The 20,776-nt window shown below is 36.2% G+C and overlaps 1 protein-coding gene across 1 annotated transcript in view; it reads left to right on the top strand.

The window, feature by feature from the left end:
* Window positions 1-20,776, top strand: part of SDCCAG8 (SHH signaling and ciliogenesis regulator SDCCAG8) — a 352,265-nt gene that overhangs the window by 228,345 nt on the left and 103,144 nt on the right. Inside the window, exons 14-15 of the mRNA XM_007949144.2 lie at window positions 8,536-8,663; window positions 10,729-10,837. Coding sequence (XP_007947335.2) covers window positions 8,536-8,663; window positions 10,729-10,837 — 237 coding nt within the window. The remainder of the gene's footprint in view (window positions 1-8,535; window positions 8,664-10,728; window positions 10,838-20,776) is intronic.

A 20,776-nucleotide genomic window follows, 5' to 3' on the forward strand; every position in this document is an offset into this window, starting at 1 on the left:
ATGAGTATAGAGCACCAGCCCTGTATGAGCTGTGGGGAGTGACCCACTGGCTATGGAGACTGGTGTCCACTATTGAAGCTGACCTTGCTCTGTTTCTTCTCTATGTGAGTAATGCATTTTCTGTCTAATGTCTGTGTGTAAGTTGTATTTTTGCTTATGACCCTGGCCTCCTGAACTTGGCTCAACAATTTGGTGATGAGGGTACACCTAGGGAGCAAGGTTAACAGTTTGACTCGCCCTCCAGTTAGTAGGGAGAAGCTCTAGTAGTGCAGTGGTTAAGGCATTCTCTGCTAACCAGAAGATTGGTGGTTCAAACCGACCAGCTGCTCCATTGGAGAAAGATGAGGTAGTCTGTTTCCGTAAAGATTTACAGCCTTGGAAATCCTATGGGGCAGCTCTCCTCTGTCCTGTAGGGTCACTATGAGTTGGAATTGACTCAATAGCAGTGAGTATTCTAGTCATTAGTTGACAGGAGGATCTTTAGTACTTTCTATACCTTAACAATTTTTCATTCATCACCTATATTTGTTGACTGCACACCTGTATGTCAGGCACCATTCCAAGATGTTCGGATAAATTAGTGAGCAAGACAAAAGGTCCTACCATTGAGATGCTTCTGTTACAGATAAGATGCACATGTCTTATCTTCCCTAAGATTCTGTGATTCTTTGTGTTGAGACGCAGATGTGTTTGTAAGCCTTTCAGGGTTTTAGCAAAGGCCAGTATATTTCTTTGAGCAGGTTACAGCTGACTGATGGCGTTGTTGCAGGAAGAAATGATCTAATAGCATATGAGAAAAATGGGAGAAGAGGTTAGTTAGGATTTGTCTGTCAAGATGGATAATATAAGTATGAAGTGACATACACACACATACAGATAATTGAAATAAGACTTTTTCATTGTCCCTTCAACATTTTCTCATGTATTTGCACCTCTGGTAAATTAAGAAATTGAAGCATAATGGTTTATACAGAATCAGGTAGGCCTGGAAAATGGCTCTGCCCCCTTAATAACTGGATGACTTTGGACAAATGGCATAACATCTCTAGGCTTCAATTTCCTCATTTAAAAAGTGAGGCTAATAAGAGAATCTATCTCAAAAAGTTGTTGTGAAGATTAAATAAAAGAATATATGTAATGAGCTTAGTTTATGGTAAACATTAACAAATAGTAGTTTACTAAAATTATCAGTCCTTTAAGTAGGATTTTACTGTTGTGCCCTGTTTGAATGATGAACCCTAGGATTAAAAGAGTTAAGTCTTCTGCCTATGATCATAGTAATAAGAAGGTATATGCCATACTTAAATCCTCTAGCTCTGTGAATTTTCAACTCTTCTCCTTTTCCTTTCAAGACGTGATCATCCCAGAACACCAAAGAGAATCAACTGAAAATGGTATATATGAATTTGTGGAAAACAAAGAAAAATAAAAAATTCTAAATACTTAATTCACCACTAGTAGATTTCATTCTTGTTATGATAGATTTATTTTTCATAGTGCATTAGCAATTTTTTTATTGGAGGGTTGAAAAAAAAAAAAAAACCTTTGTATATTTTAACTTTGAGTAAATATGTTTAGATAGGGCTCACTGATGAGAAACCAAAAAAAAAGAAAACAAAAACACTCAAAGAGCCAAGAACCTTCCTTCAGAGCCAAAAAAGAGAAAGCCCTCCCTTCAAGGCAGTGCCCTGAATTTGGACTTCTAGCCTCCTAAACTGTATGAAAATAAATTTCTGTTTGTTAAAGCCACCCATTGGTGGTATTTCTGTTTTCACAGCACTAGATAACTAAGACAGACACTTTCTAAGATGCTCACTAACTGAGAACCATTCTTCATGAACTAGAGAGAAAAGCAGCTGGGTTGGATCTGACTCTGCTCCTTAATAACTGGATGACTTTGGACAAATGGCACAACATCTCTAGGCCTCAATTTCCTCATTTAAAAAGTGAGGATAGTAAGAGAATCTGTCTCAAAAAGTTGTTGTAAGGATTAAATAAAAGAATACATGTAATGAGCTTAGTTGGATCCGACTCATAGCAACACCTCTTTGGGTTTCCAAGACGGTATCTCTACGGAAGTAGAATGCCTAATCTTCCTTCCAAGGAGTGGCTGGTGAGTTTGAACTGCCAGCCTTCTGGTTAGCAGTCAAATGCCTTAGGAACTACACCACCAGAGCACCTCACTGTTGAGAAAGAAAGTTACAATTATAAAAAGCAGGAGGACTGAGATCTACCCTATCTTGGAAATTGGAAATATCAGTATGAATGTATATTTATATAGTATGTAAGCACACATACTTATATTCATACTTGTACATTATATTTATGATCATATCCTGGTTCTGTCTCCTAAGACGACCTGGAGGCAGTGATGTTCCAGTAGCAGTGAACACCATCAAGGGCTAAATACCATTTCCACTGAAAGGCACAAGAACTCCTTGGACAAATGCTGATCCCAGCACTGGTGCAGGGCTAGTACAGTATGAGCCTAGAACATCTTGTGGTGCTAGAAGGTCAAAATGTGTACAAGAATAATGGAGATGTGTCACACAGGAGCCATCTTGAAGGAGTTTCCACTAGCCAAATTCAAGACAAATTGAATATAAAATAATAATCAAGTGAATAAAATAAGAATCCATGACTTCATTCTGATAGAAAAAAATTAATAAGTGGGAGAACTCTTCCTCACAGCAGATTGTTAATATTATTCAAAGAAATGGTGAAGTTAGAAAAATTATCATTAGATGCTAAAACTAGCAGGTGAGAGTCTTATGAGTAACAGGATATTTTCAGAGTCATCGTATCTCTTCATAAATTACTTGTTAATTATAAAGGGAGAAACAGTACCTTTACAGTAGAGAAACCAGGCAGACACCACCTAAGAAGACTGGCTAGCCCTAGCTCATGACAGTGAATTGTGGGTATTTCTTCTGAAATTTTTGTTTGGTGATGTCACTCTGGTTAACTGTATTACCAAATACAGGTCATGGTGGGAGTATAACAAGTGCTACAAAATTTGGGATTTTTCCCCCTGAAACCATTTATTAAACATTTTCTAGCACCACTGACTTCGACCAATGTGCAAAGCTATTATCATCCAGACTGGAACAAATAGACATCATATGCCTTATCTCAAAACAGCACCCAGTACCACCCAGCTGTTTCTCTCTCTAGTCAGGTAGTGAGCATCTTAGAAAGTATCTGTCTTAGTTATCTAGTGCTGTGAATACAGAAATACTACCAATGGGTGGCTTTAACAAATAGAAATTTATTTTCATACAGTTTAGGAGGCTAAAAGTCCAAATTCAGGGCACCGCCTCTAAGGGAAGGCTTTCTTTCTTTTGGCTCTGGAGGAAGGTTCTTGGCTCTTTGAGTTCCTGCTCCTGGGCATTCTTCATGGGGCTTGGCATCTCTCTTCCTCTATCCCTGTTTGCTTGCTTGTCCTAATCTGCTCTTTTTATATTTTAAAAGACACTGACTCAAAACACATGCTACACTAATCCTGACTCATTGATATAACAAAGACAATCCATTCTCAAGTGGTATAAATTAACCACAGGTACATAGGTTAGGATTTGCAACACATATTTTGGGGGACACAATTCAGAGTCTGGTAAGTCTCATCACACTAGTATGTAACTGCCCCCAGAACTCTACATTCTTCTTCTTTTTTTAAAAAAGAATATGATTTAGGTGAAAGTTTACTACAGTATTCTTTAAAAGGGAAGTATCTTTCAATCAAAAGAATTGTATGTCTAATACTAGAATTCAGACATCAGTAAATGGTGATTAGCAGCATGACAAGCAGTTTTGATGCCTCAAATCACCTTCACTTCCAGGTCCTTATTCTCAGTGAGGCTTGAGGCTTTCATCATTTCTGTCTTAGATTCATTGGTGAACTTTAGGACTGTCCAAAACTCTTGGTGCCTCAATCTAGCTATGAAATTGAAATTGTATTTTAAAAAATCTGTTTAATAATTCATTTTTGTATTATGGCATGCGTATTTTTAAAGTAGCAAGTTTTAAAATAAAAAATGATATGGAAAAGTTGAGAATCAGAAATGTAAAATTAATTCTTCAGTTCCATTTTTCAATGTTGTTGTTATGTGCCGTCGAGTGAAACCCGACTCATAGCGACCCCTCCTTGGGTTTCCAAGGCAGTATCACTACAGAAGCAGGATTGCCCAACCATCCTTCCGAGGAGTGGCTGGTGGGTTTGAACCGCCAGCCATCTGGTTAGCAGGGAAGTGTCTTAGCCACTATGCTACCAGAGCTCCTTGCAACCAAATTTTTTGGAAAGTATGGTCATCAATCACCCACAACTATAACAGGAAAAGGATTGATTAAACTTTTGTATGTACTTAGCTATGTTTGAGGACTATCCAGTATTTGTTCATTCCTTTTACTTCTTTAATTGTTATCAAGTAAACCCTGACATGGTCCACACATGCATGGATTACAGGTGATAGGGATAATTTGGGAGATAAGGTGGATGTTCCTACTCTATTGCACTTGCTCTTTTAAAAATCAGCTTCATTAAAGTAAATTTATATATAATAAAATCCAATAATTTTAAATGTGCAATTGAATGTGTTTTGACAAATACATGCATCACAATCATGATATAGAACACTCCCATCAATCCAAAAGGGGTCCCTTTGTAGTCAGCCTTTTCCTCTACCTCCAGTTCCTGACAACACTATTCTGCTTTCTGTCACTGTAGTGTTTGTTTTTCTAGAATTTCATATTAGTGTAACCATAAAATATACAACCTTTGTTCAGGCTTCTTTAACTTAGCACACTGCTTTTGAGTTCATCTGTGTGTTGTCTCAGCAGCTTTTTTAAAAAACTCTATTGCACTTGCTCTTTTTTTAAAAAACTAATGATTAATATTCCATTGTAAGGCTGTGCCGCGATTTGTTGATTTATTTAGGAGGTGGACATTTCAGTTGTTTTCAGTTTTTGACTATTATGAATAAATCCTTCAGCCCCATTTTAATATCTACTAAGACATTTTTCTTTACCTATTTTGCTTTTACTCTAATTGTAAAATAGGGCTAATTACAGGTTTGGTTAAATGAACTTATTGATGTTTGGAGCTTAGCTAGCCTTCATGAGGCTCTCACACCCAGCTGTAATTAATTTCTATTTTCTACACTTGGAGTCTTGGGTGGTGCAAACAATTAATGTGCTCAGTCACTAACCGAGAGGTTGGAGGTTTGAGTCCACCTGAGGTACTTCAGAAGAAAGGCCTGGTGCTCTACTTCTGAAAAATTAGCCAATGAAAATCCTATGGAGCATAGTTCTACTCTGACATACAAGAGTCAGAATCAACTCAATAGCAGCTGATTTGTTTGTTTGTTTCTATGCTTGGGTAGTTTTTTTTTTTTTTTTTCTATCTTTCTTGTGGTTCATTTCACCTTTTAAATTCTATTTTTGCCACTTCAAATCCCTTATTTGACTGTAAACCTCTGAAGGGCAAGGATTGCACCTTATTTCTCTTTATTTGACCATACAAATAGCAGAGACTCACATAACAGAGTTATGAAAAATATTTAATGAACTGATTTGAAATTTTCTCTTCCTTGGATAACTTATTATTATTATTATTAATCTTTTCAATCCATTGTTGTATTACCTCTATGTTGTTGTTGTTATGTACTGTCAAGTCAGACCCGACTCACAGCGACCCCTCCTTGGGTTTCCGAGGCAGTATCACTACGGAAATAGATTGCCCAACCTTCCTTCTGAGGAGTGTGGCTGGTAGGCTTGAACCACCAGCCTTCTAGTTAGTAGTCATATGCCTTAGGCACTACACTACCAGACCTCTATAGTGTTATTTTTAAAAAAAGAAAAAAAAACTCACTTCCATCGAGTCGATTCTGACTCATAGTGACCCCCTTTGGGTTTCCAAGGCAATAAATCTTTATGGAAGTAGATGGCCCAGTTTTCCTTCCATGGAGTTGCTGGTGGGTTTGAACTGCCCGCTTTCTGATTAGCATGTGCCTTAGGCATTACACCACCAGAGCTCCTTCATGTTATAAAATAGATTTCTCTAAATCAGAATACTTTGAATCCCACTTCTGCCTTTAAATCACTTACATGAAACCCTTGAGATTTCTAATCCTTTATGGCTCTCAAGTTTTTCAACTATCAAGTGAAATTAAACAAATGTGGAATTCTCTTTTACTCTAACATTCAGAAGTTTTATAAAAAATTTATTAAATCAGAAAGACCTTGCAGGGGAGAGGAAGAAAGGGGATAAAAAGGAGGTCAGAAAGAGAAGAATATTACTGTGATTTGAAGCAATGAAAAATAAAATGTGTTTCTTCTTAAGGCGAGTGAAAATTGGGGAAGAATTCAAGAAACTTAAGTTGATATGTAATTCACCAGTATTGGACAAGAGTTCTTTTATGGAGTACTACATAATATGATAGCAGCTCTTTTCCTATAGTAAATTTAGGGTGTCAGTAATTCTGAAGATTGATGGTGAAACTGACAGCCCCTTTATGTGAACTATAAATCCCAGTTTATGACTGTTTTTCTCAGTGTAATTATTAAGTGTCCCTTTCACTCTCAAATGGCTATTAGTTTTGAACTATGCATTACATGGTCACCTGATTTTTGGGTTTTCGGAGCTGTAGGTCTCCTCACCTATATTTCCTGGGAATACAGGAATACAGGGAATATAAGATTCAACTTGGAGCTGGTTTCTCAGTTAAAAAATGCCACAGACTTCTGTAAGCAGACTCCTTTGGCAGCCTTCTTTCTGGTTAGAGACCATTAGAACTCTTCTCTTCCAGGCATTCTTCTTCTCTAATATATCAACAGTAAGTTTTACCTCCTCATGCAAGAGCTGGAGCGGATTCTTCAGCTTCACTTAAAGACTTCAGCCTTCCTCCCTTTGGTACCTGCCATGGCAAGCATATAAGGCCATATTATCATTGAACATTCATTGTCCACTTCCCATGTACTAAGTACTGAGCTACACTCTGGGTACACAGACACTCAGGAGACAGACATGTAATCCAGTAACTAAAATGTGATTAATGTTATCTGAGTAGTATATTCACAGTATATATTGAGGTCACTGAGGAAAGAATAGTTCATTTAGGAGAGAGAGGAGTGAGGGAGTGTGAATTTTAAGGTAGGCCTTAGAAGACTAGTATACATTGTGCCAGGGAATGGAGGGAAGAAGAAACAACATGATCAACAAATCCAGAGAATATGTGGTATGACTGGGGAGGCAAAAAGTGGCCTGCTATGACTATCCATTTGTTGCAATATATTAGTTTGGAACTGAGTTTGAGGTGAGACCTTGGACTACATTCAAGGGGGTGTTGTTAATAGAAGTAACAGAGGGACTTTATTTCACATTTAGCATGGTCCCCTGATGATTCCATTGAGCAAAGTGTGGGTGTATTTTCATTCTGGAATTTTACATTACAGCATTACTACACGCCTTGACCAATTTCAATACCGGCTTTCCTTATGTTGCTTTATAATTAGAACCTGGTGAATTGAAGTTCCACAGCAGTACATATACTAGTAGTGATAGCTTTATGGAATTGTTTATTTTTAGTTTGGCAAAGGCTAGGCAGTAAATATCTCAATTGGTAAACAAAGCAGCATGAATGAGAAATGCCCACAAGGAGATCAGGAGTTAGAAATAACTGAGTCAGTTAACTGAAGGAAGCTCTCGTATCACTTCACCATATTTAGAGTATAAAGAACAAACCTAATGTGTGTGTGTATGTGCACAAAGTATCAGTATCCACAGCGCTGCCAGCGATGAGGTCTTTTGAGTTCCTCGGGTTCTTATGTGAGGAAGTTTTCTCTTAGAAGTCACTGTGATTGGACTGACCCAACATTGGGATGGGGTCAGTATTTCAGAGGGATGACTCATTGTCTCTGACTATGGAAGCTTTTTATAATCCAGCATTTTCTTTCAACATGATCCAACAGGGATCTTATTATGAAGTACTGGGGGGAGGTTATTAGTTTTCATATTCACATTTATATTCTTATTATATGGCCTAATGTCTGCAAATTGCTAATGAAAACATGCATTGGGCACTACAGAATCATTTACTTGCCTCTGGGTGGAGAATCCTCTATTTGAGATTTAACTTCAAGTTTGGGAGGGAAAACAGAGATGGTCTTCAAATCTTAGTTTTAGTGTATTGAATCATACTCTTTCTATAACTCCAGAATCTTTAGGAAATAGTGACCATTCAGAAAAGAAAAGATGCTGTGGTGGTATAAATAGATATTAAGAATGTTACAGAAAAACATTCTTGTTTGTTAAGGTTATAAAATGCCATCATTTAATTGTAATGGTTTTTCCATTTTTAAAGCTGTGTACTTTTGTCACATTGTATGAAAGGTCCTTTGGATTTCTCCTCTAAAACAGGTCTGTCAAATTGTTATTCTTAACAATTTACTACATCTCGGCTCTCTGTGACCTGTGGGGGGTATGATGGGGGTTGTACACCTGCAAATTAAATTTCTGTATGTCTCCTCCCTGTTTTGTAGGCTAGAAAAAGATAGCATTCAGCAGAGCTTTAGCAATGAAGCAAAGGCCCAAGCCCTTCAGGCCCAGCAAAGAGAGCAGGAGCTGACACAGAAGATACAGCAAATGGAGGCCCAGCATGACAAAACTGGTAGGTGGTACGGAAAGATTAGAGCCTGGGCACTCGCTCACAAGCCAGGCCCACGCCTTACTGTGAAATGACATCAGGAACACCTGTAACCTTTGGCTGGCCGAAGGGAGCAGATGCTAACTACACCGGAGATTCCGAATTACATATTAGTTAGCGTTTAAAAGAGAAAACGGAAAGTATTGCCCACTGTCTGTTGATTTCAGAGTGCTGCTCTCACATCTGTTGCACCATCTGGATTATGAGTTTATTTACCTGTGTTCAAGAAACGTAAAGCTGAGAGAGACCACAACAAAGTAGAAAAACAAAGGGCTTATTTTTGGCTGGGTTTTCAGGCACACATGTTATATAAAGAAAATAGCATCAGAAGCTCTGCGGGAAATGCTCTGAGCTTACAGTTAGAGTCTCCTGAATAGCACTGAACAGTTCCCACAGTACACACATTATAGCTACTCTAAAAGCCTAATGAGTTTGCTTCAGCATCCAAACTGGAGAAAAGCTTTGGCCATTAATCGGTTCTTAATTCACTGTCGCAGCTGGATGTAATTCAGTGGCTCCAAATTGATATGTTCCTTTATTTAATCTTTGCAGCTTCGAACATTTTTAGCATTTGTATGATTTCCCCACCTCCCCCACCCCAATCTAGAGTGATGTTTAATCCTTTGCATTCTTCAAGTTCTCACAACTGCTGTTAAAATTCACTAATACAAGGCATTGACCACAGCTGGCAGCTTGGCTAAAAATTGCCATCTTTCATCACATTGGCGCGATTCTGCAGACGGAGTTGGCCAGTAACTCTTTACCTTTAATTTGAAAGTAAAATGCACTTTGAAAATAGGCAGTTTGATTTGTTCAGTTGGAGCATTATGTAGCTCCTTTCACTTTTGAGTTGTGTGTTCACAGACAGTGTTAGTCAAAACAAGACAGTGTCAGTCATTATAATTCCACACCACATACTCCAAGCTGATTGTACGATTAAAACAAAAGTTTAATTGATCCTGTCTCTTCCAAAAAAATATTGCTTAATTTTAGTGCCTTGATTTATTTTGCTTTGTATGCTATATGCTTTTGCCAATCATTAGCTAATATTGAAAAGAAATAGAGGCCTTTGTTTAACCTGACACTTAAAGGTAATTTCCACATGACTTAATGTGTACTGTATTTGATGACAGGGTAAAAAATTCACTCTTATCCTGAAAATGAAAAATTGCTAACATGACATTTATTAAATAGTCTATTCACTTATAAAGTGGTAAACATGCTGTATCGACTCATAGAATTCCCTCCAGTATTTTCAGTGGAGATTTTCTTCTAACGGATTTTGGTTGGAAGAAATGAAATTCACCAGACTTAGTGTTTCTCCACTAAAAAGAAAAGGAGGAAATCATATGATGTATTATTGCTTGTCTCCACTGCTAACAGGATCCCAGTGATCAAAGAGTCTTTGACAGAACCTCTGAGTGCTGTAGAGAAGAGTATCTAACAGTTAAAACCACCTAAGAACACAAAAAATATCACTCCAATTTTTTTGACCAAATTCATTGCAGTTCATGCCGCTGACAGGGAATGTAGGCTGAGGAAAATTACGTATCTCACCTTCATAATTACAGAAGTATATGCAAGATGGGAGCAGTGAAATATGTATGCAAATATAAAACATAAAGCATGGGTTACAGGGTAGAAGAGAGTTCCTTGATGATTTGAAATCTGGTTGTCAACATTTTTGAAACCGCTTATAGTAAATTTGTGAAAATATGTTTATAATGTCTTGCATGTTATAAAGATATAAGCATCTATGAAGGTATTTGGCAATTTGTTAAAATTGGTTTGTTACACCAACCTGATAGGATCAAAAACATTTCTAGTGTGTAATTATTAGGAAACTGTATTCTCACAAATTTAATGTTTTGCCAGATGAGAGGTCCTCTGACTTAGGACATTAAAGCAATCCAGTGACTTATAGGAAATGTGTAGTGGTCTTCGTGTTTTTACCACTCTACAGATGGAAGCACTGCCGAGCTACAACCATAAATTTCTTATTTTGGTGGGGGTTTATTGTTGTTTCTAGAAAATGAACAGTATTCATTGCTGACCTCCCAGAATACATTTTTGATAAAGTTAAAGGAAGAATGCTGCACATTAGCCAAGAAACTGGAACAAATGTCTCAAAAAAGCAGGTAGGTAATATTATTAAGTAGTACTATTTGCATGAATACTGTAGTTTTTCCTTTAAAAATTGCCTTTTCACTATTTTATACTCTTACTGTCAAAATTAAGTATCTGTTGGTATCAGCTTTCTTTGAAAATATTTTCTTTGTATGGACATTTTCTTAATTGCTCATACAGACGTCTTGATGCTTTTTTCCATGATTATGTATACACACTATTATTTAACATTTTTTCAATGTTTAGAATTGAAAACTATGAAATTTTATAAAACAAAGGTCAAGATGGCAATCATTCTAAACAGGGATGTAGACAAATCAGTCAAGCAGTTTTAAAATCTTGTGCTGACACAGTTAATCCATTTTTATCTATGATCCCAGTTCTTACACATAGAGGCTATCATTAGAGGAAAGGAGAATAAACAAAATGTGTATACAATCAGCCCTCCATATTTTTAGGTTCTGTATCAGCAAATTCAACCACCTGTGGATAGAAAATATTCAGGGGAAAAAGAAAAAGCAATTAAGTGGTCAAAGCAATCCCTCCAAGGCTAAGAGGGAGCATAAATTGCTATCTACATATAAATTACATTGTATTAGATATATGTAATCTAGAGATGATTTAAAGCATACAGGAGGATGTGCTTAGGCTATATGCATATAGTACAATATTTTGTATAAAGGACCTGAGCATCTGGGGGTTTTAGGATCTGCAGGAGGCCTAGAACCAATCCTCTGAGGATACTGAGGGAAGACTATATTTAAAAAAGAAAGTAGATCATCTTGTAGGTACACTGCTTTCTCATAAATCCATTGATTGGGATCTTAATTACTTTTTCCTCCCTTCATATTTTATAGTTAGATTGCCACAGTAAATCAATTATATTCTGAAGTAGGAGAGGCTTGAGTTCTGATCTCAGCAATGACAGTAACTGGGTAGTGTTGGACAAGTTTATTTGCTCTGTTTCGACTGTAGTTTCCTCTTTTGTAAATAAATGAATGATATTGAGCAGAATCACTTTGAATTGAATTGTAAAAATCAACATCCCCATAACTGTGTAGATGTCAATTATATTACATGAGGACGTAATGGGAAAATACTAATCTCTTTATCTTGGCTTCTGCGTTTTTCAGCAATTAGATCTTAGATCAACACAGAGCAAACAATATGGTTCACCCAACAAACGAATGACTTCTGAATCTCATTGAGAAAAAATTTCCAAGAGGATCAGCACATATCTGATCACTCTGAGCCCTGTCTTGGATTCCTGCATCAACAAGCTGTCTTAGCTAATAGATTACCCATCCCTGAATATTTAGGGGAATCAGGGGGTTTGTGAGTTCGATTCTTTCTGCCCACAGGAAGGCAGAGGTTCCTACAATTTACCAGGAAGTGCTCCAACACATTCTTAGCAGACACTAAATGAATGTCTTGTCTGAATGGAGAAAAGGTGCAAGGTACTAAAACACCAGATATTTTTAGGAAATTTGGTAATGAAAACCTTTCTTTTTTTTTTTTCCTGGTCATGAGAGAGACCCTCATGAAACATGAACAGTAGCTGTTCCTAACCAGAAATATTTGATTTGTCTCATATAGATCTCAGAGTAAGTAATTTGTTAGACACAAATACAGCAGATTATTTAATTTAGAAAAAAATAACTTTGATGTGGGGTTTATAATGTTATGTATTCTTTAAGATTGCCTTGTGAATGATTATTAATTCTCTTGCTCTGTAAGGAGCAATAGAGAAATTGAAGCCTAAAAACAAGTTCTGTGTTCCTTGGTATTTATTATTTAATTCTCATAACAGCTTGAGACAGGAATTATGATCTTCTTTCCTAGATAAAGAAAGCAAAACTCAAAGTGTTTAAATTAACTGGTAAGTGACAGAGCTAGAATTCTAACTTAGGCATTTCTGGTTTCAAAGCCTCTGGTTTTTCTTACAGTAATTACAAATATTTTACATTTAATACTAAGGAAAATCTAGATTAAAGTTATGACTGGAATGTTTGAGAAAGAAAATTTAATCTTTAAATTCCTGTGGAAAAGTAGGTGTACTTTGCATGTAGGGGTAACCTATGTGCCAGGGTTAACCAATACCCTATGGCCTGAGGCCCTCTTTTGCTTACTTTAGATCTGTAGTTTACCTTAGTTGATGGATATAGTGAACCTCAGCATCTTTCCACCTCTTCTTAAATTTCATTCCTCCAGGTCCTGACAACTCTTGGTAAATTGAATGTGTCCCTTTATGCCTGACACATACATGGTACTCAACACATATACTTACTGAACAAATGAATGATGAATGAATGAAACAAGCAGCTTTGGTGCTACACCTTACATCCTGATCTGATTCTGATGTCAGCTTGTTGTTTGATGACAGGCAGTGTGCGTTAAAGATCATTTGGAAATTAAGAAAGAACTAGGTTTGAATCTCACTGTGCTTCTTACCTATGTAACCTTGTGTACATTGCCTAATCTCTGCATACCTCACCTGCTTCAGCTTGAAAAAGATTTCTAAAACTGTGTTGCAGGATTGTTACAGGAATGAAAACACATACATATATCAATGTGTGGGACAGAGTAGTGCATAATAGCTATTATTGTTGTCATTAATGACATTGTTTTAAGGATTTTGACTGCTAATTTTGATATCACCTCACCAAGGTATTATTGCAAAATACACATTTAGTTGTATTTCAGGTCATGCTTTGGCAGTTAGTTTTATAAATCCAAAGAATTAAAATAGGCATCTACTATAACTTTATAAGTTGATTAAAAACTTACAAAGGACCAGCAAGTAGTAAATACTAAATGAATTATAAATTGTAACTGTCATTTTGAAAACTTCTTTACCCCATTGCTGTTGAGTCTGCTCTGACTCGTGGCAACCCCATGTGTTACAGAGTACAGCTGCTTCATAGAATTTTCTTGGCTGTAATCTTTATGGAAGCATATCACCAGGCCTTTATTCCATGGCACTGTGGGTGGATTCAAACTGCCAATCTTATTAAGTTAATAAACTCACTGTCGTTGAGTCAATTCCAACTCATAGCGACCCCTCCTTGGGTTTCCGAGGAGGTATCTCTGTGGAAGTAGATTGCCCAGTCTTCCTTCCGAGGAGTGGCTGGTGGGTTTGAACCGCCAGCCTGCTGGTTAGCAGTCTAATGCCTTAGGCACTATGCCACCAGAGCTCCCTTTAGGTTAATAGTTGAGTTCAAACCATTTGTGCCACCCAGCAACCTTTTAAAACTTTTGAAGGCTCCTAAAATAGTTTACGTTTGTAAAATGTGCATTTTGTCTGCCTTACGAGACAGATAAATTGTGATGTTAAGGATTTTTTTAAGGGTTTTTATTTATTTACTCTTAATTTTTTTGTCTCATTTCTCTGTCTCCTTATGTGAAGGTTGTGGCATTTTCATTGAATTTATGCAAAATTTAATGTTTCATTTTAATGTTAACTTCTGCTTTGAAGCCACCTATAAACTTGAAATCATTTTTTAATCTTTTAAAATAAAAACTATAAACTAACTAAGCCATGTAGAAACCCTCCAGGAGTATGGCCCTGCACACCCTATACCAAACTAATGAAATAAAATATTTCCTCTATGCTTTGAGGTGTGGCAATCTTAGAGTTTTATCATTGTGAAAGGTCAGTGTCTAAAAGAATTTTTAAGGCATAGACATAGTTTTGGCTCCTGTTACTATAGTGAAACTTTTCATGAAAGTAGATGTATTTATTTATTATTGACAGATAATTTAAAACAAGATTTTTTTAATCCCCAGTGAAATGGCCCACTACAAGTTAGTAAGTAAGCACAAGGAAGCCTGTGCTTACCTTGCTTATTGGGCAATCCACCCCTGGTTTTCTCCTCGAGTAGGCTGTAAGTTGGATTATGGCAATGACTATTGCTTCTGTGGGCTGGAAGCCCTCCATGGTGATTAGCACAGTGCTTTCTGCCCAGTGTGTATCCCACACTGCACACATAGTCAGTCGGGTCTGTAACCCCAGGGTTTGTGAATGGCACATTCCATTTTAAACCTGAAATTGAACTGCCAGTTCTGTGCATTTTAGATAGCTTGTTTTTGACCACCAGACAAGAGAATTAATTCCATTTTGCTTTTAATTGGCACCAGGCAGACATTTTAGTTGAAGCTCACATAAACTTTAGAAACTCTCTCGACTTTATTCCCCACTACCCTGAGAGCATATTACAGTGTCAGATTTGTTTTTAAGGAAAGTAATGAGAAATTTTAATATCTTTGGTAGCTGTGTTTTTCCTTTATCAAAGTGAAGGAAGCATTCCGTCTCCACAGGGCTTAGATGAATCAGCGGTAAAATGAAGCATTGCGATTTGGAGTGTGATCTAAAACCTGGCCTGGGGTAGAGCGCAGGAAGGTAGTGCGCTGGTACAGGGAAACCCCTGCCAGCTGCGGAGGGTGATCAAGTCTGTGCTCTGTGGTAGCCTCTCAACACTTGCAAGTTGAAAGGAACACTATTTAGTAAATAAGCAGGGTCTATGTGGCTGTGTTTCTCTTTTTTCTATTCTGTCATTGTCTCTTTCTGGGTTGCTAGGCTTGTGGATTGATGTCTAACACTGCCCATTGTGTATTTGTGATGTGCGTTTTGTAATTAAGAGGAACAATGGGAGTCCATTGGGTCTCGTTATATATAATGGTTGGTTTAATTTGTTTCACTTCTATCTTGTTAATTGTAAATTGATCATTAAGATTTGAATTCTAATCTGTCACCAGGGTTGTGAGTATTGAGGCTAGAGCAATGATTCTGGTTTTAATCACTGATGATGAGAAACAAATTTTTTAATTTTGGTACATATTGCAGTTCATATATTTTAACACTGTATTTTATGGTGTTATAAATATTGTTAAAGGACTTTTAGTATAGTTTTACTATGTGGACTATAATGTATAAATTATATTACTGTTTTGGCAACAGTAGGTATCCAACTGTGTGAGTTTAATTGAAGTAAAGAACACACACCCGGTTGAACTGGTTTTTTTTTCCCCTTGCATGTTTAGATGATGTTAGGTGGGGATACTACAAAAATTATATTCTACAAGAGAACACTGATACTGGCCTCTGCCAATTGTTACCAAAATGTCAAAATGGAATTGAAAAGAATAAAAATTCAGGTGTCATGTTTTCCCTTAAAAAAGCAATTACCACTGTAATTCTAATTATAGTAGTAAAATATTATCTTATAGCTCATGCAACTGCAATTGCACAATATAACTGGTATATAAAAATGCAGAAAAAAGTTCATACTTTGATAAAGCCAAATATTACCTAGATTTTGTATGAAAATGGATTAGAGTCAATTATCCTTTTGTATGACACTAGGATAATCACGACAAATGTAATCTGAAAACTTGTAAGTTTACTCTTTGAACTTTGTAAACTACTAGTTCTATGGAGGTATTTTGGGCTCTAGATAAAGGATAATGTCTGCATACACATACCACATATTTATTGAACAATGCAAGTTGTTAGACAAATTAACCACATATATATGTAAAGCTGAAAAAAAGATTGCTGCAATAACACACTGATAGTAATATGTACTCTACGAAAGACATTTACATTTTTGTGTATATAAGTAATTCATCCTCAAAGGAGAGAATTGGGAAAATACAAAAAAGAATTAAGGAAAAAACTTCCCATGACATTAGCACCCAGAGGTAACTAGTACTACTGACTGCTGACATATTTCCTTTTAGTCATTATCCACATGTATGTAAATGTATATGTACAGATAAATTTATGTCTTGATTGAGATTATACTAGATACACAGTTTTATATCCTGCTTTTTCAATTAATATCATCTAAGCATTTTTTTACACCTTTATGTAGTCTGGAAACATAATTTTAATTGAATCATTTATGGCATAATAATTTGGTATTTAAGGTGTTTCTAATTTTTTACTATTATGGATAAAAATATGATAATAAATTTGTACATAAATCTGAATTTTTGAGGATTCCCTTATTCGAAATGCCTACAAGAGGATTGTTGGTTCAAGATATGAATTTTTTTAAGGTTGTTAATGTGTGTTACTTTGCTCAAGTACTTTACTAAGTTCTGCTGAGAATGAAAAACCAAACCAAACTCACTCCCATTGAGTCGGATCTGACTCCTAGAGGCCCCTCCTTGGGTTTCCTAAGCAGTATCACTACGGAAGTAGATTGCCCAATCTTCTTTCCGAGGAATGGCTGGTGGGTTTGAACCGCTAGCCTTCTGGTTAGCAATCCAATGCCCTAGGCACTATGCCATATGTACCTATATTAGTGTGTGACATTAAAAGTAAGTGAGAGACCATATGGCTCAGTGGGTGGAACACACCTTTTAGAGTTGGGCAGACCAGCATTTGTACCTGGGCTTGGCTCCTCACCATTTGGATGACTGTAGGCAAATGACTAAACTTCATATATACCTCACAGAGAAAAGGAAATAAGCATGTCTCTTAATGGGTTAATTGAGAGCATTCATGTAAAGGATAGATTGCACTATCTGACAGAGAGTAGGCATGCAATAGCTATTTGACAGTAGTATCTGGTTTTACTATTCATTTCATTGAGTAATAGTGAAATTGAATATTTTATAGATATTTATTGATAATTTGTGTTTCTTCTACTCTGAATATCTTTTCATATTCCTTGAACTTTTTTTGAAATTGGAATTTTGAAGGGGGGGTTAGCAATTATTAATGATGCTTTAGCTTTTATTGGTCTTACTTTTTAGAAACATTTTTCCAGTTCTTTGCATTTTTTATTATGAATTTTTTTCAAAATCAAAATGACTTTATTTTTTGTTTTAAAGACATGTCTATTGTAAAAACCTGGAAAGTACAGAAGAGGATAAATAAAAGAAAAAACATTCCTAATCCCACCATCTAGAAATAATCAATATTAATATTTTGGTGTACCTGTCAAAATATCTTTTAAATTATAAAATAGAATCATACTGCACATGCTTGTTTTTTAATGTTTTTGATATCTTACAAATATGTCATATTTCAGTTTAAGCACAAATAAATACCCATATCATCAGAATAGCACCTTGATATTCTATTATATAAATAATGTGACCAAGTTTCTGTTGATAGATTTCTGAATTAGGTTTCCAGATACTGGGTTGAGATGCAAATTGCTTCTAGATATAATGCTACCATGAACATTCTCATAAAAACCTATGCCTTATTATGTATATAACTTTTATATTTTTATATTGTAATATCTATTTTTCCCCTTTGTAATATTTTCTTTTAAAATGTCCCTTTTTGCTTGTAAAGTATCTGATAACAGATAAATATTGTTCTGCATTTTTTTCCTAATCTGGCTTTAAGATATGTTTTCTTCTTTTGAATTTAGCTTAGGGCATAATGTGTTGGGAAATACTAACTTTGGAATAGTACTAAATTAACAATTTCTTATAAATTCCCCTAAATTATTTTATATTAAATGCAATTTTGAAAGGAGTAATGTAAGTTATTAACTGATTTAGATTATTTCAAATATGGGTAAATTCTTATTTAACATAGCAAATGTAGATTGAGCTGAGTTTGAAAATGAGATAATGCATGCCAACGTATGATCTAGTAAGAAAGATGAGGCATAAAACACAATTCAGAGAAATAAATTATGAACTAATATATGTATAAAGGCTAGAGATATTTTCAAAAAATATGCTACATATTGAGGACTGGAAGATATGAATCAGAGCAAGCTTCCTTTAAGATGACTCTTGATCCTAGATGAAAACAAAGTGAGGAAGGAGGTGAACTAAAGTGAGAACTTTTTACATACATGTGAAGCAGCTTTGCCCTTGGGATGAATAACTGGTAAGGTACAATTTCCCACAGCAAATCCAAATCCTTTCCTATTTCACCTAAGGGAGAAATCCTTTCTTTGGAGAGAAATAATTATACATCAAGAATCTTACTTTAAAATCAGGCAACAAACCCCCAATTATTAAACTGGAAACTACTTATATTACAGTATGCAAGAGGTTTTATTTCTCAACTTTCAGTTCTAATCAATAAGGCAGCCGACCATGAGAAGATAGTGGCAGTGGGAGCGGTGGGCAACAATTTAGACTTTAATTAAAACAAGGACAGAGATTTTTGACCTTCAAATTTTGAAACTTGAGATAATCATACGAGACGCCAAAGAGGTAATGTGTTTCCTGAGAAACATTAGCCATCACCAAAGGAGATATCTGTGAACTCAAATGAAATGTGTGAAGACAGAAAGATTGGGGAATAGTGCTTGATTTAGCAGAGTAGAACTAAGTGAAACTTAAATGTCTACACAGGGGGATATGTATATGTAACAGACTTGTCTGCTCTCAGAATCCCAGAAAAATTTGGAAGGTCATGTGGGACATAGGGTTGAAACCAAAACTGAGGATTCTGTCCCCACTCCATGCAACCAGGTGACTGTCCCTCCTTTCCCCAGAAGCCTAGGGACTTTCACTCTGAGGAGATTAAACCAGCAAGTTTTTGTTAAAATAGGACATGGAAGTTAAAATAGAGGAAGTAATTGAAAATCCGACTTCTGAAAGATTGAGATTCCCTGTTCTCATTTCTCCTTAACCCCCCAACTCCTTCTAGACTGCTGAGAGCCAGGGTTGTATATGAAACTGCAGGAAACTGGAAGATCCTTCACTTAAGAAATAGAGTGGTCAGGGAGGAACAATAATAGATATGATAATTTGGAATTTCCCGTCAGAAAAGATGGCTTCCCACTCAGTCATCCTATACTAAAGCCCACTTGTTTGGGGGAAAAATGAGTTCACAATTACAAATGCATTCATAACACACTACTTGAATAGCAAGGAGCAGTATTTATGTAGTCACTATACTGTAAGTATTGATAGTGACTTAACCCCAAAGGTGACTTACTAGCAATCACATTGCCAAGATGAAGATGAAGGAAAGGGAATGGGACATATAAAAGAGTTTCATGTCATCTCCCATATTAAGTCAGTAGAAAAATTTTAATTAGTAGAACAAGAGACAGTCCTATAAGCATATTTATAAGTATGGAAACGAATAGCAGAAGAAATAACTTTGAAAAAATTGAAAGCAGTTGCTGTTTAGCTGGTACAGGAATCAGAGGACAGAGGACTGCTGTATTTGATTTTAACAAAGTGCCATTAAGTTAGCTAGGTTAATTAAGAGAAACAATTCTAGGTTATAGAAATTAGGCCAAGGATTGCTCTCTTAATAATATAGTAGCTAGACTATAATAAAACTCAACGCAATGCACTGCCGTTGAGTTGGATATGACTGATAACGACCCCTCCTTGGGTTTCCGAGGCAGTATCACTATGGAAGTAGGTTACCCAACCTTCCTTCCAAGGAGTGGCTGGTGGGTTTGAACTGCCAGCCTTCTGGTTAGCAGTCAAATGCCTTAGGCACTATGCCACCAGAGCTCCCAGCCTATAATGGGTTTGTTTGTTAAATGAATGATTGTCTTTAAAAAGGGGGATTTGATCTTAACACTTTTGTGTTTTTCCTACAAGAAGCCATCTCTATTAGAATAAGTTGTTATTTATTTAATACTTAACCAACCCCATTAACCCCATTGCCACTGAGTTGATTCCAACTCCCAGTGACCCTAAACGACAGAGTAGAACTGCCCTAGGGTTTCCAAGGCTGTAATCTTTACAGAAATAGACTGCCACATCTTTCTCCTACAGAACAGCTGTTGCCTTCCAACCACCCACCTTTCAATTATCAGCAGAGCACTTTAACTACTGTGCCATTATCTAATATTATATCTTGTTTATCTAATACTTGAGTCTCTACAATTCATATATTCCTTTACTAGCCATTTTATAATTTCTGAATGTTTTCTTTTACAGAAAATAATTTTTGTTTACACTGTTACATTTAAGCATGGAATTTAGAATAATGTTAAGGTTAG

The sequence above is a fragment of the Orycteropus afer genome, unplaced genomic scaffold (assembly GCF_000298275.1).
Source record: "Orycteropus afer afer isolate SDZICR_OR568_19922 unplaced genomic scaffold, OryAfe1.0 scaffold00239, whole genome shotgun sequence".
In the NCBI taxonomy this organism is placed as follows: domain Eukaryota; kingdom Metazoa; phylum Chordata; class Mammalia; order Tubulidentata; family Orycteropodidae; genus Orycteropus; species Orycteropus afer.